The sequence below is a fragment of the Thermobia domestica genome, chromosome 7, assembly GCF_964235325.1.
Source record: "Thermobia domestica chromosome 7, izTheDome1.hap1.1, whole genome shotgun sequence".
In the NCBI taxonomy this organism is placed as follows: Eukaryota; Metazoa; Arthropoda; class Insecta; order Zygentoma; family Lepismatidae; genus Thermobia; species Thermobia domestica.
The window spans coordinates 211,536,252-211,562,372 of NC_137460.1; the positions used below are offsets into that span (position 1 = coordinate 211,536,252).

General features: G+C 35.2%; 1 protein-coding gene across 1 annotated transcript in view; it reads right to left on the bottom strand.

The window, feature by feature from the left end:
- The window catches only part of LOC145690710 (cell adhesion molecule Dscam1-like), a 934,280-nt gene that overhangs the window by 298,545 nt on the left and 609,614 nt on the right, over window positions 1-26,121 (bottom strand). Inside the window, exons 6-7 of the mRNA XM_081765878.1 lie at window positions 22,053-22,199; window positions 20,048-20,168 (exon numbers count right to left, since the gene is read on the bottom strand). Of these exons, the coding sequence (XP_081622004.1) occupies window positions 20,048-20,168; window positions 22,053-22,199 (268 nt within the window). The remainder of the gene's footprint in view (window positions 1-20,047; window positions 20,169-22,052; window positions 22,200-26,121) is intronic.

Below are 26,121 nucleotides of genomic sequence, written 5' to 3' on the forward strand. Positions count from 1 at the left end.
TCCAAATGGGTAAGCGCATGCCGGAGATGTACGTTACATCGCGACCTAGAGGTCGACCACGATGATGAATTAGAGGTCGCGATGATAATAATTAACCGAGCTTGTTTTCACATCGATGTTCAGTGGCAGCATCGCTGTGGCTCGTGTTCTCATTGGTTCTCCCTGAAGCGCTGTACGGAATAAAATTTGTTCAGAATTTCGTCTGCAGAGAGTTATGTGTTTATGCTCAAGAGGTTTTGCTGCACTTTAAATTTGACTATGAAAGATGTATTAGTAGAACCAACGTGGAATGTTCCAGCAATATGTGATAAGAGGTACAAACAACATCATACCTAGGTAAAAGGCGCTTTTAAACAGAGAATAGAAGAAAATAGCAACTCAAATGGAAATGTCAGAACGTTATTCACATTTATTTGAGAATTATACAGTAGCTTATTATTATATGAGGCAGGGGCGGTTACAGGGAGGGGGTTTTTGGGCTGAAGTCCCTAAATTCCGGAATTTCTAAAGAAAAAAATAAGCTAATGTTAATTATATCTATACTTAAAAAATTCACGCATCCCCACTTCCGAAATTAATAAAAAATAATTTCTTCTAAATTCGTTAGTGATATAAGGTAAAGAAATACCTGCAAAGAAAGGTACGTATCCATAGGTTGGCAACATCGAATAATGGAATTGCAGTGACGAAACTTCATTTGGTGAAGTTCATACCCCATTTCGAAATCTGAAGGCGTACTTTTTTCTTTTTTCCTTTTTTTTTTTACTGGGAAATGATTTCTCTCCTGAGTGCTAAAAGAAGGGCATTTCTTCAGAGAAAATTGAAAAATGGGCAAAAGTATTTGATTTATTGATAGAGATGGACAAGAGATGAGACTCAAATATTTTTGCTAAACAAGGGACGAGACTTTGGCATTTTGCATGTCTCTTTTCGCGTCCATCCCTATTTAGAAACTGTTTGGTCCTTTGAATTTCAAAATGTGGTTTTGCAGTGATTTTTATGCACTGACGGAATAATTTCATATTCAGACATTACCCCTCAAACTTACAACGAGGATGCGACCTCTTCGCTATGTGCGCCCTTCACCCATCTAGACCTAGACATCGATATAGCGACCGTGACTTAAATCTCGACTTCGATCGTGAGGTATCTTCGGTATATCTTTACCCTAAGCTATGCATTACTTGTTATTATGTAAGTTAGCCACCTGTCTAACTTGGCCTTATTTTTACAAAATTTGTAAATTGACCACCTGCCTATGGCCATTGGTCTCATATTTGTAAAATCTGCATCTAAGTTGACTACCTTTCTAACTTGGCCTGATTTTTTACGAAATCTTCATTTTCCCATAAGACATATGTATATACATTACCTATTATTCCGTAAGTTGGTCATCTGTCTAACTTGGCCTCATTTTTATAAAATCAGCATTTCCCCATAAGACATGCATTACTTATTTCATAACTTGGACACCTGTTTATTTTGGAATTTGGCCGCATTGAAGCAACGTTATTCCTAAATGTGAAATTCACCCTTGAATGTTGAACATGTAAGTGGTCTTCATTTGTTAGAAATCTCCTTTCAAAACATCCTTTACTGTTGTCTGCTTCAGGAGGTCAAGGGAGAAAAGGAACATTTTATCCACTGAAGGTAATATCTCGGAAAATGCAGGAGTGGAGATGAGTTGATTTTCAGTTTAATGTCCCTTTCAGCAGCAAGGCTATACGAGACGGGACCTACTTATTAAGGAGGAATCCGAAAGACATGAGCTCCCGCCAGAAATCGAACCCGAAAATACAGAATGTGGTGGTACTATTCACTGCTGTTATGTCTACTGTCAGCGAGCTCATGAACCCATTGCAAGACATTGATGGCCGTGTGCACTAACGAAGTTAAACTGTTGAACGAGGGTCATAACCAAGCTCGGTGAAAATGTCTGTTGCAGCAACAACGTTCAAGGTTAAGTCTCGGTCAAATGGTGGATAAACTTGGTTTTAGCTTGAACGGACGAATTTGGGGGTTTAAACTTCGTTGATCCAAGTCAGTCCGTTTACATTCAAAAATTTCTTTTTATTTTTCCACTAATGAAATTACAATACGGTACATTTCTCGTATTCGGAAAAATTTTTTACTCGTGGTTTCATTATTTTTTCCATCAGAAATACAATCACTGAAATTAGACTACTCACAACTCTATGCACACAATTCGAAAGTCGAAAAGACCGGCACGCTGTATGCTTTCTTGATTTGTTACTTTGTTAAACGAAGATTAGAGACAAAAGACGACAACCAATCAGAGTGGATTTTACAAATTGACCGAAGTTTACGTAAACAAGATGTACTGGACTTCAACTTTCAATGGTGCAACAAAAGTCCTGGAACCAAGTTTAATGTTGAACGCGTTTCAGTGAACGCTCGTTTTAAACTTCATTGGTGCACACGGCTGTGAGTCGTTCAGTTTAAACTGAATTGTTGAGCTGTGGATGGTCTTTGTTTTCGTCACGTATTCAAAAATTTTTCTTCTGGGAAACTTATATTAAATTTTTTAACAAATGACAATCATATTCATGTTGCAAAATATATAAAAGAAAAAAAACAGTTGAGAATGCTAGAAGAACATTGCCAGGACGAACTTAAAAAGATTTTTTTTTTAAATTGTATATTAAATTTATTTGATTAAATTAACCAATGACTCAATATTTATTGAATAAATAACTGGTTTTCCTATTGAACCAACATTGATCATCTCTCTATGACTTACAGTTGCCGAGATATGGCTCCTTAAATCTTCCAAAATCGAAATTTTTTTGGCAAATATCTTGGGAACGGTAAGAAAAGGAAATGAAAATTTTGAGTTTTACGTCTCACGACGGTTAGGCCGGTTAGGCTAAAGGAGACGGTGGTGATGAGAGATGAATGAAATGGTGGAATCAAGAAAGTGGGAGGAAACGGGAGAACCCCGAGAAAACCCATGCACACGGTGTTTGTCCACCACAAAGTTCACTTGGCGGGAGCAGGGTTTGAACCCGGAATCCTAAGCACCAGAGGTGAACGCTCTACCACAGAGTCACCGCGGGCCCCTTGGGAACGGTAAGAGTGACGCGAAAATTTCCATTACTTCTTTCAGATAATTTTTGATGCTCCATCGAATGAAGGGCTCAAAATTTTAAAAAAATCGTAAATAACAGACAGACAGACAGACAGACAGAGAGAGAGAGAGAGAGACACACACACACACACACAGAGAAAATTTTAGTAACGAACTTTATAAAATTCGTTGAAAATAATAGAACGAACTGCTATAGCACACCCATGTACACAGTGAACGTAGATTTAGGTAAATCTACAAGGGCTGCTTTTGGTGTTAGACGATTCGAATAATTACTAGAATTTACGATTTTTTCTGCATCCATCGTCTCATTAACTAGAAAAGATAAAATAAGATATAAAGACTGTACTATGGTCAGTAGGAGGTAGCATGTTCAAATTACAACACTTAAAATATTATGTACACATGAGAACTAATACAGATATTAATTACATAGGATGTCTTTATATTGTAGAAATAAGTTTATTTACAACATACTATTTATAAAACACAAACTATTAGATAGGCGGTAATTAGTTAATCCATTAAAAGTACTTGTACAGGGAGAGCCGTATTGATGAGACACATTTAAAATACGTTTGTTGAGCATGTTGAACACAACATTTATTACCAATTATGTGGAAGACTTTGCCAAAGGATGGGAATTTTGCAGTGTGTTCAGCGTTTGAAGATTACATCCCATAGATGGGCACTAGAACATTAATTTTCATTTCTCCCCTGTAAAATATCAAAAAAAGAGTTGTTTTGCTGGCATGAAATTGCTTTCTTCGGTCGATTTTCTAAAGGAAACACCTCTAATGATTTTTTTTTATATTTCATAAATAAATACTTTATTTACAGCTCGATAAGGTACTTAACTATTTTTTCTCATAATATTTAGGAAGGGGTAACTCGTGTTAATTATATTTTTATGGTTATTTTGCACAATGGCTATATGATGTTTCTATTTTAAAAATGCATATGTCATTTAAAAAAATGTTAATATATTTGTAGAGGAAGGGGCGAAGCCACAAAAGTATTTATTAGTGAAGTGAGTTTTGTTCAGCAAGTTTTCTCGTAAATAAATCTAGCAATTCATTAACAACTCAACTTGGCATAATTAATTTTCTTTTTTTAAAAAAACTATGAGAATAATTGGTTATTCGAATTGAACTATTTTTGGGTAATGTTATGAATAGTGTCTATTATGATTTTGTTCAAATATGATTATTTTTAATTGAAAATAGTATAATTTAATTTATTCCAGTTTTGAACTCCTTCGTGGCTAAGCGGTTAGCGTACGCGCCTTTTGGCGTGGGAGACCCGGGTTCGATTCCCGGCGGTAGCTCATGTGGTTTGGATTCCACGTTAATCAGTAGGTCCACGTCTCATATAGCCTCGCTGCTGAACGGGATGCTAAACTGGAATCAACTCAACTCAACCTTATTCCAGTTTTATAAGAAAAAATCATAAGGGAGTAGCTTACTGAGAGCTTGTGCCGATAATTTTCCGGGAAACAGCTGTAGAAATTTTATTCGTATTTCACAAGTAAGTATGTAACCAACTTTTATCTAAAGTGTGATCATTTTTCGCACAAAATTTTAGAAAGACTAATTTATTAGTAAGGATATTTTTTATTCCGATCATTTTATCAAAAATAAGCTTTAATGATCTTTATCTATCAGAAATAAATATTTCACTCACCAATCTTAGAGCTCGCCATTAACAATATACTTCTTTCAGAAGAGTAACCTTAACTGGTGAAGTTAGTTGCTTTTCAATGAGATTTTGTGAAGAGCTTACAACGATTTTGGTGTATTTTGTTCTAAACAGAAAAGTAATGAAAGAAAGCATGGTTATTATTAGTTTAATACTGCTAGTAAAAAAAAAAGTTTAAATCAGTGATCGCCAAGTTTCTGAAGTTTCTGAGCAACCGTACCGCTTTCAAATCCTACTCTGAGCTACCAAGCAAAAAAAATACCAACTTTTTTTTTAAATACATTTGTTTATTGCCTATCAAGTGGAGAAATCAAGGTTGGTAACCAGAGCGTTACCGCGATCTACCGAAAATTTACCCGCGAACTACTAGTGGCTCGCGATTGACGGTTTGGTGATCACTAGTTTAAATAATCTTGGATGTAGATTATTTTTTTTTCTTTTAAAAATTTTAATTAGTACGTCAATTAGATTAAATTCTACCAAAGATCAACAATTTGTATCGACAGACAATCCCTTCCGTCTACTCCAAAGGAGTGAGTACTGAAAACAAGGCTTACATTAAAAGAGAGTAATGTACAGTCAGCAATAAAAGTTATTTCCGTTTGGAAAAAATGTACTTTGGGAATAACAGTGAAGCGAACACTGTTTTGTCGAGTTTTGAGGCTTGAAATTACAGAAAATTACATTCTCTTTAATTCACCGAAAATTGTACTCAATTTGTCCTTCCACTCCAAAATTATTTACGAAACTAATTTCATCAAACGGAGAAACACTTGTCGCTGACTGTACTACCTAACTAGGGGCTGTTTCGATCATGTTCCGATACTACGTGAAATTTTAACAAGCATCCACAGGCTATTTGCCAGGTGAATATATCCACACCTCAGGTTTCGAATACACACATTTAGGGATGCATTCGAGTCGAGTCGAGTCGAGATTTAAGCCTGTCTCGACTCGTCTCGAGAAAATGTTGTCTCGACTCGAAAATATGTTTCTGTCTCGACTCGTGTCTCGACTCGACAGTCTCTGTCTCGACTCGACTCGAATTCGAGTCGAGACGTCTCGAAATTCGAGTCGAGACAAAATGTACGAGTTAAAATATACCCACACATCAGCCAGACCATCATGACTACCTACCTAATTGTCAGTATGTCGACTTTTGGCATGGATAAAAACGGCGACACGTCTTGGCATACACGCAATGATCCTTGATAGGTCGCTGGAGAGAGCGATGGAGAGAGCGTAAATTCCGGGGAGGAGGGCGATGTGTTCTGACGTCACGTTCAATCACATCCCACAAGGGACATCACTCAAATGTCCGGCTCCAATTCCAACGAAACTTTTTTTGCTGATAGAAGACATGTATGCACCATTACTTGTGATGACAAATTTTTGCCATGGTGCATGTTTTCTATTTTTTTTAAATAACTTTTAAGAGTTGTGATGTGGTTATTAGAGATTACTACAGAAGTCCCTTACTACCCTTTGTAAACGGAGCGTTAATGAAGAAAAGTGAAGAAAAACCATGTGGATACATATAAGTCCTGGGGGGAAGTCGTATGATAGATATGACCTTGATGGCAGCCATCTTGAAATCCGCCATTTTGAATTAAGGTCAAGTTTTCAAAATGGGAATAGGGTAATATGATACATAATTTCGGGCTAGAATTTAATTAGAAAAATAATGGTGAGGTTAGTTTTAAGATACACGTATTTGGGGGAAAGTTACAGGCATATTAATTGTTTTTACTTACTGTGTGCGTAAGTCCCTTCTTACTTTCGTCTCAAGACCTGTAAATCGATCGCAACGGCAGAGCCCGGTTTCGCACTAGTGTTTAGAAATCTTTAAACTCACTTGAGGCAATATTTGTGGATTATTGTATTGTATTTTGCCTTTAATTAAATTTGAACCCACTTCATGATCTTGTGTAAAGTATCACTAAAAGAGAATTTCTTTTTTTATGGAGAACGTAAGCATAGCAATTATAAAAGGTGAGTAAGGTCCGTATGTATTTATAAGAAAGTTTATTTTACGAGTCATTTGTGGTTCCGCCAACCTATTCTTTAGTTGTTTTTTTTTTTCAAAATACTCATATCTCATAAATAAAAGAGCTATTATAAAATCTCTTACCACTATTCTTTAATACTTATAAAATTTTATTTATTGTAAAAGCACTGGCGAGATATTTCTTATCGCCCACTAAAATTATGGTGGAGCTCCTTCGTGGCTAACGGTAAGCATACTTGCCTTTGGCGTGGGAAACCTGGGCTTGATTCCCGGTGGGAGTTCATGTAATTCGGATTCCACGTTAATCAGTAGGTCCACGTCTCACATAGCCTCGAACTCAAAATTATGGTTTTGACTTTATTATGATGTCATTAGTTTAAACGCCGAACTGCCCAGTAATTATAAACATTGACTACATTATAAAATTGTAATTTGTGACGACTAAAATATCAGAAATTAAAGATTATTCTTTGGGTTTTGGAACATTTTGAAAAACGTGAAAAACTGGTACTGCACCGATACAACACACCTTTTGGATTTGTCATTGTGTAAAGTGATACAAACTAAAGAAGAATTACAACTTTATGAAATTGTATTAGGACTTATTATTTAGAAATAAACACCAAATAAGTGTAATAGTTCATATCCGTATCAAATACCAAGTTTATATTGAATCAACTACACAAAGTAGGATCCAAAAACGCTCATTGCAATTTGTTCCATCTTTCAGTCGAACCAGGAACTGAAACATAAAGAGTGACATTTTCTTTTTAAAGATACTTTCTCCAGCTAAGTATTGTGAAGGTTTATGTCAGTAGAAGGAATTGCATTCCATTATACAAGCGCAATTTCACAACTTTATGTACACATTACTAAATATCGAACACCCTTGTCCATATGATTAGCGTACGCGTCTTTGGTGCGGGAGACCTAGGTTCGATTTCCGATTTGAACTCCTGTGGTTCTGAACCCACGTTAATTTGTAAGTTCACGTCTCATATAGCCTTGATGCTGAAAGGGACACTAAACTCTAATCTAATACTAAATACAAATATTTAAAGAAAAATGATGACGCACCAAGATGACGTGAATTTGGCTATCAAATCCATTTTGTGTTTTCAGTTATTTTCTAGTAGTATTTTTTCTAGGCATCCTTTCAAAAGACAGTGATGCAAATTTCGTAACTGCGAATTCCTGTTAGAAGCCATGAAATTATCCGATTAGATGCAAAATTTCCCGTCCACTAAAATAGATACCGTAAATTTACAACATCTAACAATAAATAATTTTGAAAGATATCGCTTTCGAGGGAAAAAATGAAGTGAAATCTGAGTTTTACGTCCCACGGTTATGCCGGTTAGGCTAAAGGAGAGGGGTGATGATGAGAAATTAGTGAAATCGTGGAATGAAGAAAGTGGGAGGAACGGAAGAACCCCGAGGAAACCCACGCACACGGTGTTTGTCCACCACAAAGTTCACTTGGTGCGAGCTGGGATCGAACCAAAGTCCCCAAGCACCAGAGGTGAACGATCTACCACTGAGCCACCGCGGCCCCTCTTTAGAGGGGCCATGACGTATAGTTGAACTCATTCTCGTAGTATGAAAGGCATTATTTATAATTATGCATGATAGGATCACAAACAAAATTTAAAAATATTATGTGCACTTTCTTTTAACAAACATTATATTGTCTTTTATGGTGTGGAAGGGAATGTTATGTTCGAAAAAAAGTCCTTAACACGATTCTTGTTGCTACACACTGCATGTTCCTAGCCACAGAAAAGATGCAGCGATAGGTAGGCTATTTTTAAATTGCTTTACATTAGCTTGATGTTTCAAGTCTTTTGTGTGTTTCTGAAGGTCACTTTTACCACAAAAGAGCTCAATATTAACATGTCTTACATAGCTTTGGTTCGATTCTCAACACGGACTGCAACTACCCGTTAAATTGTGCATCCGAAAGGCACTCTTTGTTAAACCTCGCTTATCACCGCTCATCTTAATAATATATATAACTTCACCGCGAAGCAAATGTTGCATTTCTCTCTTTCATCCTAACACAAAACAAAACTAACCACAGCTGTGACACGAAGGAGCTATTTCGAAAAGAAACAAGCTGTGCTTCATAGAGTTGTGTACCAAATGATAGAAGTATAAGTATTGTTTTCTTTCCTGTTTATTGATATCAGTTGGTGTTCTTAATGAGTTTACTCATTAGTTTAGAAAGACTATATATGGAATTTGGACATATGTTGTACGTATTCTCCTGAGAAATTGATGAGACCAGAAAAATTATAAGGACAGATGGAATAGGTTTAAGCGCATCTACGTGACTTTATCAAATATTTATTCTCCATAATGGTACCACGCGGAAAACTTGGTATAGGCCTACTTTTATCTTTGCCTCCCTCTGTTAGCTGTTTTGTATCATATATATCGGATGTTTTTGATATTTCTTCTGATCATTAAAACAACAATGGTACCTCTGTGCGTGCAGAAATGCAAAAGCAGAAGGTAACTTCCTATTTGTTTTGGAAACAACAAACCCATTTCACGTGTGCGAGAGAAATTGAGCACAGCGAGATCGGGTGTTTACTCATGGTCAGTTCGCAGCAGGAGTCCATGGTAAAAGATTTGGCTATCTCGAAAACATTCGCAAAACCTTACAAATACAAAAGACTGCGCTTCAAAGAAAGTTTAGACACAGATGTTTCAATTTTCTTTTAGCATCTTTCTTCAGCAAAAGAGTCGGTTCATTGTATTCGAAAAAGGGAAGGGAGAAAGGGTGAATTTATATTTTATGTGGGGGGTAACGTTGTAAGTAGTATACATACCGCTTCCGACTCTGTACTGAAGCACTTCCTTTAGCGGTATATCACTAGATCTATCCTGACCCTCATCCCACCTCAAGTTGTAAAGTAGAAAGGGACAGAAGTATTCAACATGACTGCGTACTTGAGTTTCAGTTCACAATACTAAAACCAGTGAGCAAGTAAACAGTCTTTTGTAGGATCGTGTTTTACTTCTTGAATTTATTTTTGAACATTTCTGTGAATTCAACAACAGAACGCAGTAGAAATACGGACTAGTTTTTACTCCAACCATTGCTTTCGCTCCAATCCAGGGATGCCACATTTATGATTTCGTACTAGATTTAGTGATTTTACTATTGAACTAGTGATCTAGTACGTACTTTGGGTAAATAGGCACATTCTAGTGTTTTTTTTTGCATTTTTTTCTGATGCAGACAAATGGGAAGGAAATGGTTCTTAAAATAAAAGGAAGAAGTATATTGCAGTTCAAAACAAATGTAGGAACCCTTAAATTATTTTTTCTTTTCCCTCTGACTGAATGAAATCCCTGCTGTGTAACGACCTTAGGTAAACAACGGCTATCTTTGGTCCGCTACCTCCTTTTGTTAGCCGACATGAGATGGGTTACTTTTTTTTCTGGAAGAAAGTGAAGAAATAATTATCCAGTACATTTACGTTCTGTCAGGCACACAGGCGCAGCCTGTACTTGTTTCCTAACGAATTTTAGCAACATAACATAAATGAAACATATGTACCAAATTTCACATAAGTAAATCCCCACGCTAAGCGGGTTTGCATATCCAGGCTCCTAACTATGAAAATATTTACGATCACTCAAACCCCAATCATTTCACAGATTCAACCTGTTGTATATAAGTTATTAGGACATAAAATTGAATGTAATTTATACGAAAAACCCTTTTATGCATTGCAAGACCTGTAACGTCCAAATATTCACCACAAACTTATAGTTGTATCGACATAAACAAACAAACAAAATAAAAAAAGTGTGGAGCAGGAAACCACTTTACACAAAAGTCAAAAGAGGTTATTGAAGGCATACGAACTGGTCGAGCGGTTTGGGTGACTAGTCTGTCAATCAGAAGTTTATGTGTTCAAACCCTGTAGATAATATTCGTTTTGTTTTTTTTTTCTTAAAAGTGTGTTCCTATTTTCATCAGAGGACTGAGAACATTTCTTTGAATAAATCTTTGGAAACTACTTTTCTCTCAAATTCGATTAGAAGCGAACATTATATGAATTGCAAATCTAACATCCACAGCTGAGAACAAAATATTAAGTATGTTCAATATGTCATTATTATCCTTTGATTTGTAGTGAAAAACTAATTATAAGCATTGACAATTTCAGAAGATTCTCCCCCGGTAATGGTCAAGATATGAATGAGAAAAAACTGATAAAACATTATTAGTCCATTTGAGCATGATCGATGATAACTTATGGCCACGAAGGGGAAATTTATGTCGACAGGATCTCAAATTCTCCGACAGGTCATGCCCTGAAATCTTCACTGTTTGAAAGGTATCCTTAACAAATAGAATATTATATTTATTTCTCCTTCTACGTTTTGAAATGGAAAAATCATAATTTTAAATAGAATTATAATACGATAAGCATAAAGATTTATACAACTAATGAAGTAAATATCCTTGTGTAAGTTATCGATTTCTATTCGGATTAAAACTTGAATATTCGTTTGCATCACATTTTAAAGTAAATCCTCTCTATATATAGTTCCTACTGGAAAGCATGTTTAACTCCAATTACTTAATCAATATTTTTAATAATATATTTTTATTGTAATACTCTTACTATTCAATGTTGTATGCACTTAATTTCCCAAAGCAAAACCTCACAAATGTATAATTGACTAGTAAATATTATCAAATAAATTATCATTTAGTTTACGTAAACATTGCATCGCCTGATTTGAAACTTCGTATTTTAAATAATAATAATAATAATAATAATAATGATAATAATAATAATAATAATAATAATAATAATAATAGTAGTAGTAGTAGTAGTAAAATCATAGCCATATCTTTATCAGAATTTCAGGCTTAGTCAATAAATGAATTCAACATAGTCTCTATTCGAAGCTCTATTTAATCGAATCAGATAGAAATACGAAGAGGAACTTCGAGAACAGGTAAAAAAAATGTTACTTTGGTGGGTTTGAAAGTAACTTTTAAGAGGTTTTTTTTTTTTTTTTTTTTTTTTTTACAATTACAGACAAATGCCTTGGACACTATTTTCTTTTCTTTAAGTTAACTGATTCACCGAACGTATCTGACATATGAGTAACTTGTCTCTATTTTCTACTCGGTTATACACGTTTTACAATCTTTTCCATTAACCTTGAACGACAAGAACACGAACACAAAAACATCCACGTAGGTATGACAGTTAAAATTCCTAACTTCCCCCACGGGGAATCGAACCCGGAACCACATACACCTGAGGCACACGTGCTAGCCACTAGACCAGCGGGAAGAACAAATAAAATGTATTTTGTAGTGTCTGAAGTTTATAGCTATTTCACCCTGTTGTAGTATGTCTATTGATTTTTTAATGTTTACCGTATTCGTTACTTTGAGGAATGATATATATTATTGATATAGGTTTTATTACATATTCGGCCATAAATATTATATAAATTATCAGAACTATTCATGATCTTCCATGGAAATTCACTGGTGCATGCGCAGTAGAAACAGAAGAACACAATTTTCTGATGTTGGTCAGAACGCAAATTTCTAACAGGCTGTCTGAATTCCTTGGTGGAAAGCAGTAGTTCCCAACCTAGGGACCTGCAGCTTCCTCCTGAGTAAGCATGAAGAGCGAGTAAGGTGGCGAAAGCTACTGGCATAAAAGAATTGTGCAATAAGTAAATAAAGCACTACTTATTATGACTTTCAAATTCAGCTTGACAATTTTATAATTGCCGTTTTACAAAAACATCATATTGCACTAGGAGGGTATGCAAAAGTTTTGCTGGAAATAAATATAAATTCCTGGGATGATGATGATGATGATGATGATGATGATGATGATGATGATGATGATTATTATTATTATTATTATTATTATTATTATTATTATTATTATTATTATTATTATTATTATTATTGGTCTCCTACTTCTTGGCCAAGATGTGAAATATTCACTACCTTCTTCATACCGCTAAATCAATTTCTTCACTGTTTTCTCGTCACAGCTCATACCCCTAGCTATCTGAATGGCAATTTGTCTAATTGTTGCTCGACCTATGATTTTCCCTCGCATAGTAACAGATAGTTTTCTACAGCTTTTAGAGCGAGGTATTTTGACAACCTGTAGAAATTTGCATTGTGATTCGTATTAGCAATGACAGTAAAGTGGATATTTCTGTTCCTACTGTGCATCATCAGTATCATTATATCAGAAGTATTCCGCCATTACCAGCGGGTCACTTACCGCAGCTGAGAAGCTGCCATGCTCCACGATCTTCTGTTAACCTCTCCATCTTCACATACGATTTTTCTGTTTTGATATCGCCAATAGCCTAATTCTGTTTCTATATAGTCTAATTCGTCCTCTCCCTCTCTTCCCTGCCACCATACCCCTCAAAATACTATTTCCTCCATCCTAAAGGCTCTTTTCGCCATTTCTATCCTTGCTTTTATTTCACGTTCGCATGTCAAATCATCACTAGTAATAGTACTCAGATATCGAAAACTAATCACTTGTTGTTTTTTCCCGCTCCTACTTCTATATTTCACACCGATCGCTTCGTTTCAATCACCATGGATTTTGTCTTTCTAACATTTATTTTCATCCCATATTCTTCACAAGCCTTTCTCAAGTTTTCTACATCTTATTAATTTTCTTTTTAGATTCTACAACAACAACCATATCAACCCCAAACCGTATACACCTCACCATTCTATCTTCTACGGAAATTCCATCTTCATTATGTAGACTCGTTTTCGTTATCTCTTCTAAATAGTTATTAAATAAAATATAATCGGCGGAATATAGCCCTATAATCTCTGTTGAACTCATCTTCCAATTACACTGTCTGTCTACTGCGCATGCACCAGTGAATTTCCATGGAAGATCATGAATAATTCTGATAATTTATATAATATTTATGGCCGAATATGTAATAAAACCTATATCAATAATATATATCATTCCTCAAAGTAACGAATACGGTAAACATTAAAAAATCAATAAACATACTACAACAGGGTGAAATAGCTATAAACTTCAGACACTACAAAATACATTTTATTTGCTCTTCCCGCTGGTCTAGTGGCTAGCACGTGTGCCTCAGGTGTATGTGGTCCCGGGTTCGATTCCCCGTGGGGGAGGTTAGGAGTTTTAACTGTCATACCTATGTGGATGTTTTTGTGTTCGTGTTCTTGTCGTTCAAGGTTAATGGAAAATATTGTAAAACGTGTATAACCGAGTAGAATATAGAGACAAGTTACTCATATGTCAGATACGTTCGGTGAATCAGTTAACTTAAAGAAAAGAAAAAAGTGTCCAAGGCATTTGTCTGTAATTTGCAAAAAAAAAAAAAAAAACTAACTCTTAAAAGTTACATCCAAACCCACCAAAGTAACATTTTTCTTTTATCTGTTCTCGAAGTTCCTCTTCGTATTTCTATCTGATTCGATTAAATAGAGCTTCGAATAGAGACTATGTTGAATTCATTTATTGACTAAGCCTGAAATTCTGATAAAGATATGGCTATGATTTTATTACTACTACTACTACTACTACTACTATTATTATTATTATTATTATTATTATTATTATTATTATTATTACTATTATTATTATTATTATTATTATTATTATTATTATTATTATTATTATTATTATTATTATTATTATTATTATTATTTAAAATACGAAGTTTCAAATCAGGCGATGCAATGTTTACGTAAACTAAATGATAATTTATTTGATAATATTTACTAGTCAATTATACATTTGTGAGGTTTTGCTTTGGGAAATTAAGTGCATACAACATTGAATAGTAAGAGTATTACAATAAAAATATATTATTAAAAATATTGATTAAGTAATTGGAGTTAAACATGCTTTCCAGTAGGAACTATATATAGAGAGGATTTACTTTAAAGTGTGATGCAAACGAATATTCGAGTTTTAATCCGAATAGAAATCGATAACTTACACAAGGATATTTACTTCATTAGTTGTATAAATCTTTATGCTTATCGTATTATAATTCTATTTAAAATTATGATTTTTCCATTTCAAAACGTAGGAGGAGAAATAAATATAATATTCTATTTGTTAAGGAAACCTTTCAAACAATGATAATTTCAGGTCATGACCCGTCGGAGAATTTGAGACCCTGTCGACATAAATTTCCCCTTCGTGGCCATAAGTTATTTTCGATCATGCTCAAAGTAGACTAATAATGTTTTATCAGTTTTTTCTCATTCATATCTTGACCATTACCGGGGAGAATCTTCTGAAATCGTCAATGCTTATAATTACTTTTTAATTACAAATCAAATGACAATAATGACATATTGAACATACTTAATATTTTGTTCTCAGCTGTGGATTTTAGATTAGCAATTCATATAATGTTCGCTTCTAATCGAATTTGAGAGAAAAGTAATTTCCAAAGATTTATTCAAAGAAATGTTCTCAGTCCTCTGATGAAAATAGGAACACACTTTTAAGAAAAAAACAAAACGAATATTTTCTACAGGGTTTGAACACATAAACTTCTGATTGACAGACTAGTCACCCAAACCGCTCGACCAGTTCGTATGTCTTCAGTGACCTCTTTTGACTTTTGTGTTGTAAAGTGGTTTCCTGCTCCACACTTTTTTGTTTTGTTTATGTCGATACAACTATAAGTTTGTGGTGAATATTTGGACGTTACAGATCTTGCAATGCATAAAAGGGTTTTTCGTATAAATTACATTCAATTTTATGTCCTGATAACTTATATACAACAGGTTGAATCTGTGAAATGATTGGGGTTGGAGTGATCGTAAATATTTTCATAGTTAGGAGCCTGGATATGCAAACCCGCTCAGCGTGGGGATTTACTTCTGTGAAATTTGGTACCAGAAAATAGAGGCAGTACAAACGGAAATTTTCATCTGTGACACATTTGATGAGAAATATAGTTAGATGTCACGTGCAAGCACTCTAAACATGTCCTATCCTGTAATTCTATTTGTATGTTTATGTAGGTGAGACTGAGAAATCAAGAAACAATAATAACTGGTTTTCTTCCAGGGAAAAAATCTATATGTGAAGGGGTGTTACACTGGGACTTTAATTGCGTCCTTTGTACAAGAGATAGCAATTTTTTTAATTTATTTTAGTTCTTGGGGAGAGGAAGATGGAAGCGAACCCTCGTAAGGACCTCTACAAGGAAACATGAATACTATGTTTCACAAAATAGTTTTACATTACACAAAATAGTTTTATATATATATATATATATATATATATATATATATATATTGAGTTTTAGTCAGGGTTTTCATTCTGCAGGAGAGGGGGGGATAGTAATACCTGACGAACATTTTCTATTCTCAGAGTGTTGCAGTGATAGCATTTCCTCCATTATAACTTGGCCAAGCTACTTGCATTATATGTAAGGATTAAGTTAGCCTAAAAAGCTTGAATTTCTATGGCTGTTTTACTCTGTACCCATGTTTCTCATTTTCGGTCTACGGGACTCTGTGTCCGGAAATTTTCGATGGCTTCCAAGTCGGAAAATAAGTGTATCAAAGGCATATATATTATATCTATGGTTATATGAGGCATGGATCTACAGTTTAAAGTGGGATACCGGTAACAACTTCATGAGCTTCCACCGTAAATCGAACCAGAGTCTCCCGCGATCAAGGCGTATGTGTTAACCATACAGCCACGAGGAAATTCACATAAGCATACACACATATATATTGTTGAGTTGATTTTGACTTTACCGTCTCTTTCAGCAGCGAGGATATATGAAATGTAGACCTACTGATTAACGTATAATCCGAACTACATGAGCTCGCGCCGGGAATTGAACCCGAGTCTTCCACGGCAAAGACGCGTACACTAGCCGCGGAGTTTACACACACACACAGAATCAGAGTCCTCACACACCAAGGGTGAGAGCTGTGCCACTGAGTCACAGCGGCCACGGGGCTAGGTCGAGTCCACTTTACGTTCATAGTTTCTTAGTACATAAATGTTACGATTATGAAATAGATTTTCCTTAATGAGCTGCATAAAAACAAAAGCTTTCGAAATGCATTAAACAATTAGCTCGATTTGAGTGTGAACTTAAAGTTATATCAGAGTGTAAATACGGATACGCACCAAAGCTCGAAAACTTAATACACTATTTCTCCTATATAGTCAGCATGTATCAAGCAATCGTTCAGCTTTCATTTGAGAGGATGGAAATCGAAGGCCCCTGAACAACTATGTTACTGATGTGCGGAATGTATTTATCTTACAGTGAACTGCTTTGATGCCAAGTGGCCTAACTCCAAAATTGAAATTTTCCAGGAGTGAAAGTTGAAGTTCAATATCTCATGAACAATCCATATTTCTTTTATGTTGGGAACCAAAAGCATAACTACTGTATGTAGTTCATTGTTTTATAATTTAGTGTTTACAAAAATCCTTTAAAAAAATACCTATTCATAGAAGTGAATGGTACTTATCTGTACTAGTTCTTGGCATCCAAGCAGTCCATTTATTGTAATACTAGCTTAATATACCCATTCTTCGCATGGGGGCTGTATTTGGAAGTCAACACCTGTGGAAGTATCACCATTCATTTCAGTGACCGGGAAAACTATGGATTTGACACTAGTATCAATCAATATGGGCTACTTATACATGTCTCGGTATTCCTCACCCGCTGACACCCGGCCCGCATACAGTAGTAGCTGAATTTGCAAGTCATCGCTGATGGAAGTGTCACCATTGATCTCAGCGACCGTGAAAACTATGGATTTGACACTAATGTCGATCAATTTCGATTACTTTTACTACATGTCTCGCTAAACGCCCCCCTGAGACCCTCTGGTTCCAATTTTGACAAAAACGCTTTGCCTTAGACTGGGACCTGGACCAAGGTATCCGTGACCAAAATTTGGTAACTCTCGGTCAACTTGTCTGGTCCCCAGGTCGGTCCCAGTAAACGTCCCCCCGAGACCCCCCTGGTTCGAAATATTAAAAAAACGCTTCGTCTTGATCTGGGGAATGCACTAAGGTACACATGACCAAATTTTGGGAACTCTCGGTCCACTCGTCTGGTCCCCAGGTCGCACACAGACAGACAGACAAACACACAAACAAACTCTTTATTTTATTTATATTAGATAAGATATACTATGTAAAATAGTCTCGTATTATAATATGTGATGTACAACAAATGTTACATTATATATTATCCGTAGCTCGTAATATGCTGCAACATATTAAAGCCTCAGAATAGTTGGGCAAGCGAATAATCCAGAAGTTACGTAACCCTATTGTGTTCATGGGAACGAAAACACAATAATTATAACTATGCTAAATTACTATAGACTACCAACTGCTCATTCAGAGAATTTATGAAGTTCACTTTATCGCAATAGTTTTATACAAAACTAGATTTAGACTACGGATAATAGTTTTATACAAACTAGATAATCAATTATTATTATTATCATTATATTTGCAGTACAACAAAATACAACGACATTAACTATTAGTTCTAATTAACTGAATTGAGCTGAAAATTAAATCTTGATCTTTAAATATTAACTATTAATTTTATGCGTTCTGTACCTTTCTGAAGGAATAAAAGCTGGAATTGGTTTCAAGGCTGTTTCTGAGTGAATACTTTCTTCAAAATAATATTAAAAATTATAGAAAGATTTTCGAGACATTCGAGTCGAGTCGAGATTTTTAAGAGCCGTCTCGACTCGACTCGTGTCTCGACTCGAAAATTCGAGTCGAGAAATACGTTCGTCTCGACTCGTCTCGAATTTTACAAAGTGTGTCTCGACTCGAATCTCGACTCGAATTCGAGTCGAGTCGAGTCGAGATTCGAGACATGTCTCGACTCGAGCGCATCCCTACACACATTGCATTCATCTTCAGGGATTCTGATGATATTCCGTACCCATATCCATACGTACGATATTCCACGTCCATGTCCTGTAGTAATATTGTTTCATTTTGTTAATATATGGAAAAATTGCTTTATTGCAGAACGCAATACGTTTCAGAAATTCACTGTGAACTACAATGAGAGGTAACATTCGAAGGACAAACGTTCCTTCAGAGTCTGTTTTTGTAGCTTTAACAGGTTGACTGCCATGAGCATCATATGTGGTGCTCACCTTATTTTTTGTGGGGTCATGAGCACATATATGATGCTCATGCTCGATATCACAAATTACTAACCTATTCAGGTTCTTGAGCATCATATATGATGCTCATTGTCACAAATTACTGTGAGACCATGAGCATGACATACTGCTCGGCTCCCATTGGTGTATTTTCGGGAGAAGCAAAATATCGCAACAAAAATGTGACATGACTATCCATAATTGAGCCAAAGGTAAGAACAAATTTATGGCCTCCTGGGAGCAGTACCCCCAAATCACCTTGGCAGTCAACCTGTTAAAACTAACTGAATCTTGTCAAGTCTAAGGTGTGACCTTTGGTCCACGATGACATACACGGCAGATCGAGACATTGGAAGTTAACTAGCCTTATCCAATTGATTTCCAGGAGATACGTTGAAAACCTTCACGAAATGAATTCTTTTTATCCTCATTGATTAGATTTTCTTTTGCCAGTGTCCCCCTTTTTCACGCACAACTAATTTGCAAAAGTTGTGCTTATGCCATATTACAATGTAAGGATGGTTTGGTAGTCCCTATGTAAATCTCGCTTGCCAAAGTAAATGGAGACTTAAATTCAGGTAAAATTCAGCACTCAACTTTGTAACTCACTGTAAACAATATCATTTTGCTCATTTGTACCGTAAATTAAGGTTAATGTGCTGTAGAAGTTGATAATAAAGCGTGATGAGTTTTTGGTTTTGAAAAAAAAAAAAAAGACATTTGACATTATTAGTATTATTGTTGTTTCTGAGGTACTTCGTTTTCTAAATGATAGATATTAATCTAGACGCTTTATAGAATGGCCATTTATAAGTGGGTAATTCTACATATTTCTTTGACATTAATCTTCAGAATCAAATAACGAATGTAAATTACACATCAAAAACACAACACAATCAGAATCTCCTATTTGTGAGTTGATCGCTAAACAATTCAATAGAGATATACTATTTTTTTTTTTTTAAAAATAAAGAACCAATCATGAGAAAAAAGAAATATTCTTTACCTGAATGACGGTGCTGGATTGCCTTGAGCAGCGCAACTGAGATGAACATCACTGCCTTGTTCAGCTGTTAGAGAAGTTACTGATCTTTGAATCAATCTTGGGGGCATACTGGTTGATGCATCTACGAAAGATAGATACAACCATTAGTGATTTTGAAGGCACAATCATGTTTTAATACAATCTCAGCTAGTTATCCTTTATCAAACATACACATTCTTGAGAATTTCATAGATAGTGTAATAATGTATATGTGATGACATCAGTGTATTCTTTATTGTATAGTTTTCCTTATATTAATTAGTTACTTGAAATTGAGTCTTTTCAGCACTGAGTCTGAATGGGATTGGATTTGGATTTTGAGTTTAGCGTCCCTTTCAGCAGCGAGACTATGTGAGACTGGGACCTATTAATTAACGTGAAATCCGAACAACATGAGCTCTCGCCAGGAATCGAACCCGGGTCTCTCACTCTGTGAGATAAGACTTATAGTTTCATGTGAGACATGGGATCCGAACCATATGAAACTCTACCTGAAATCAAATACAGGCCTCCCGTGGTGATCGCTAACCGATTATCGAGCTCCGAAGCCCTCTTAGAGTGTGACAGTTTGTAATGAGTAAGATACAAGAGTCCTTATTTTTAGAATTAAACTTTTAGAAATAGCAATACCTCGGAGACAAATGGAGTAGAAAGGAGTCCACTTTCAATATAAGCCGGATACGCTTCTTTCTTCATTTGATTTTTCCTAAAAGAAACCAAGCGGATCCGTTTCGACCTTTATTTGATTTTTCCTATGAGAAATCAAGCGGTTCGTTTCGTTTTTCATTTGATTTTTCCTGAAAGAAACCAAGCGGATCCGTTTCAACCTTTATTTGATTTTTCCTATGAGAAATCAAGCGGTTCGTTTCGTTTTTCATTTGATTTTTCCTAAAAGAAACCAAGCGGATCCGTTGCGTCCTGCATTTCACTTTTTCCTAAATCAAGCTTGTTCGTTTCGTTTTTCATTTAACTGTTCCTAAAAGAAACCTAGCGGATCCTTTTTGTTCTTTATTTTTCCTAAAAGAAATCAATCACAAGAAGAGTATATATCATACGAGATTCTAAGAACTCAACTGATCTTGTTCTTAACTTTCTTAATGTGCATGTGAAATATTTTCTCCCCTATTTTGAAGAAAACTCTCGCCAAATTTCATTACAATCAAATTACAACAATTACAATCGCCAAATTTACCAATACTGTATTATTGTGAACTCTACAAGGAGACCCATAAGTGAATGTGAATGGAATGGACGATAAGATGCAGCAGACAAATAGTGAATCCAGTGGACTTCGCATGTAATCTTATTCATCGATATATCAGAACGAATCGTTTCCAGGATCATAAGAGGGAAGCCATTTACATCATCAACAGCACCTTAGTCAGACAGAAATATGTTTCTTGCATACACAAATTTACTACATTTCTTAAATGTTCAATCAAATGTACTTCAAACAATTTATTTCTGCGAAAAGACTAAGGTTACCAATAAGAGATTAGTAAAGTACGTATGTCTTGATGGCACTGAATATTGTACCATTTAAGTTCTACCATCATCATTATAACAGTGCCATTAAGGCATGTTGTCAATAATTAAAAAATGAATGTTATACTACAGTAGCAACATTATACTATAATTCTAAGTCAGATTTGAACAATTTATCAAGTGATTGTTTGTGAGAGTGTCCATCATACTTTCCTTTTCAGCTATGGGTAAATAGAACTTCTAGTAATTTCCTTGAAAGCATAATTACTTTTTGTACTTTCTAGTAGATCTTTTATTGTATTTGTTACTTTTTAAATGACGCATTATCTCCTTATTTTATAAAATTTTAATATACAGTATTTAAATTAATATTGATGTGCCAATGATACTGAACAGAGGAAGTCATTGTAACAATATGGTACGAAAATCAAAGTAAAGTTTATCAGATAATAAAAAAAATATGAGATGAATAATTACTGACCTGATACCGTGACACGTCCTTGAGAACTCCTCTTCCGTTCTCCAGTGAGGAGATGCAATGTCAGGCAGCTGTAGCGTGGAGAACCATCTTCGGATCTCGCGTTGCGAATGTGTAAATTACCTGATGACGTTACTACATAGCGACCATCTATAAAGAAACAGAAACACCCGAAGTTAAAACGATGAAGAATATCAATCTCTTTATTGTAAACTACTACTTGACGTATGCTCAGTTTTTGTACATACATTCTTTTCGGACAAACCTTGAATCGACCTAATTAATGTGTGCTACAATTAAAAAAAAATAGACTTAAAAACTGCAATTATACTCAGAGTTAATTTGATTTCAAAAATTTGTAAGCAGATAAATTTGTAGGTGTTTAATGTCTTGTTCTGGCAACTAAACTTTTCTACCTTTTCATTGATTGTCATCCCTCATAACTTTAAGCTTCTTATTTATTTTAAATGTCTTTTGCCCTTCATTCCCCATTCAGAACAATTTCTGTTATTTATGTGAAGAACAATTTTGTACAGTTAAATAAATTGAGAAACGAACAAAGATGAGGATTTTATATAGGGTGTGTCAAAACAGTGGTGAGTATTTCAAATTATATGCCCGTAGCCAAACTCCCTCTATAAAAATTGTTGCGTAAGTTCCGCAGAATTTTGAAACATGTATTTTTAGATAGTGCACATATTAGTTCCTAAGTGAAGTCTTGATCCGATTACGGTAGGTCCCGTAGGATTGGAGCTATGAACCTTTAAAGTTCTTTTTTTAAAAATGTTTTCGGCAGTTTATAACTCCGAAAGGAAGCATTTGTGTACCCAGGTTGGTCTATACTTTTGGTCTTATCTTGGTGCCAGAAGTGACCTTGCAAACGTTGTCGATGTTGTTTTGAAACACCCTGTATATGAATTCACAAGTTGTCGGTATTTAAGACGACCAAGAAGAGAAAGAAGCCACAATGGACTTATTATTCGGCATAGTTAAGATATTTCTTTGATAAGATAAATGAATAATGTGATGGAAAATTCTTATGATTGCTGAATAATCCACTACACGACACCATACCTCGGTAATACCATTCATGAAAGAGAAACATGTCAGTGCGTCGTGGAAGTTACTCTTAGAACAGCAACGAAGATTGTCCTTGAGCTGATGTATTGTTTGTGGTTTGTTTGCATACACTTTGTCCCTCAGATAGCCCCAAAGAAGCAGAAATACGGTCACTGGGATCAGAAGTGTTGACCCCTGTCATGAGTCATGTGCTACATAGAGCCCGTATCTGTGAGGACCATAATGACGAACATCTACCTGAGATTATACTCCATACATAAGTGTAAACAATCTTCCAACCTTGATCTTTAAGGCTGTGAAATATCAATGGGAACTAAAGATAAATAAAAAAGTTATTCACAGCTATAACACATTCGTAACTTTTGTTCCAGCTTGTCTATGCATCCATCCGCCTGTCCATCCAGCATATAAAGAAACTCAAGAACTACTCGATGAATTACCACTAAATTTGGTTTTGATTTGATTTTCAGTTTAGCATCCCTTTCAGCAGCAAGGCTATATGAGACGTGGACTTACAGCTTCATGTGAGATTCGAACCTCATGAACTCCCGCCGGGAATCAAATTAGGGTGTCCCATACTAAAAGCACGTACGCTAACCGTTTAGCCACGAAGGAGCTCATAACCGAATTTGTGTCAGGGTGTTGGAGATCAAAGATTGGGATTTGAGTTCGTAGCCGAAAGCAATATTCCAACCAGTAGTGATAGAAATCGACCTCTTCTGGTTGTTGCGTTCAATACCATAAAGCAAAAACGGTAATTCGACAGCTGGAACCGGTTTTCTGTAAGCAAATTAGGCGTCTTAATCCAATCTTCACTCTAATCTTTCTACTAAAACCGGAATGTAGGAATCTACTATCACTTCCGGTTTCAATATTAATTGAAAACATCATGTCATACAAACCAAACTCCACCATGTGCTGTACAGGTGGCATTCCTACTTGTTCTAAACAAGAATGAGGGGAATCACATGGAGCAAGTCCTTTAAACATTAAGCAAATGGAACGTTTATTTATTTATTTATCGACATAGCAGGTATTACTACCCCATTACAGTGTCTAGATATGATGCTTGAATACATAATGTTAAATTATGATGACAGTAATACTTGAATGCCAAATATTAAATTATAATGATACTGATACTTAAATATATAATATTAAATTAAAATAATACTTTTCCTTAAAAACTTTTTTTTTTTTTTACATAATACTCAATATTAGTTTTTTAACGACTTTTAAGAACAATTAAAACCATGTGAGGCCCGACGTCCCCCACAGGGGACATAAAATATGACGACATTATTCTTTCTTTACAAGTTTAAAATCAGACTGGCAACATTGAAAACTGTTTACAGGGCATGATCGATTTACGATCATCCCCTGTAAACAGCTTTCAATGTTGCCAGTCTGATTTTAAACTTGTAAAGAAAGAATAATGTCGTCATATTTTATGTCCCCTGTGGGGGACGTCGGGACCAACATGGTTAAAAATGTCTACATCTTTATAAATCTTACTGATTTTATTGTAGGTAGCACAAATATGCATGTAGGTGACATATCCAGTGCATTTGTACGTGTCTTCATGCCGTAGAACAGACTACTATTTCCATTACTTGTTTTGAGGGATAGAATCTGGATCATTATCTTTGCAATTTTGTCTATATACTACAGTCTATTTTGTTGTGTAAAAGTGTGTATAAAAAAGGAGGTCGTTCAACGTCCGTCTTTGTTCAAGTGTGTGAAGTGTAAAGTTACCAAGTAAATTATCATACGATTCATATTTCCGGTAAAATCCTGTCCTTTTGTATGTGACAAAACGTAAAAATTTGCTTGTTATCTGCTCGATTTTTGGATCAAAAGATCCAATCAAAAATTTTCCTGTATTCCTTATATTTGGAGAACTACATACAGTGTAGCCAAATCTAAACTATCAATTAACTCAGTATGATGTCCTTATTCCGTAGAAAATAGGAAAACTCGATTTAGGGCCGTTCAAAAATTTTGTGGCCTCTGATCCAAAAATTAATTATTGGTCAAGATCGCAATCTTTTGATCTTTTTTGGTTTTCGTAAAATTCTTGTTGACTACGTATTTTCATAGAATTGATTCAAATAAGTGAACCATATTCAAGTTTGGATTTTACGTAAGTAAAGTAAAGCGCTTTCAAAGAGTTATTACTCGTAAATTCTTTGGCTAATAAAGATTTTCGAAAATAAATGAAAAACATTTTTTTTTCCATAATCATTACTAATTAATATGTTTTAAAAATATTTTCAAAAAGAATTATATCTTTCTTTACTAGCATGTAGAAGTTCGTACTTCATCAACAATGAAAAACCAAGTGCGAAAAATGACATGGATATACTTGTGAAACAGTTACATATTTCTGTAACCGAGATGGTTTCTTAATCTTTTACGAGCGCCAGGTTCCTAAGGAATTGGATAATGGAAGTGAATTAAACCTGCTGATCTCAGAGGGATGGAAAGAGCCAGATAAAAGTAGGGTGAAGTGAGAAAGAGGTTTGAACAGCACGAGTTCACTTTCTGTGGTTGACAACCAAGTGATGGCGGGAGTTTCCATCTGTCAGGGAAATCGACGGTGGAAACACCTAAAAGAGAAGAGAGGAGACATACGATATTGGGTCGCTGGGGGTCCCTCGTTTGACAAATAACACGTTCGGAGAAAGAGTCAGTCCATGAACTTCCACTGGAACTTTTCCAAACGTCTCTGGTGTGTTCACAAAATAAATTGCAATGGGTTCGGCAGCGTTTGCTTTATTCCTTTTTAACTCCATTTTGTCCAGCAAAAGGCATATCAGTGGGGAAAAAATATTATCTGTTTCTCATTACTTGAAATTAAACTTATTCAAAATTTAGTTCACCTCAAGAGTTCCTCCCTTCTTTTACGTGAATTATTTTACAGTGTGTTGCCGTTACAACTAAACAAGAAAACTCAATTTGCAACTTAACAGTTTTCTCTCTCTCTCTCTTT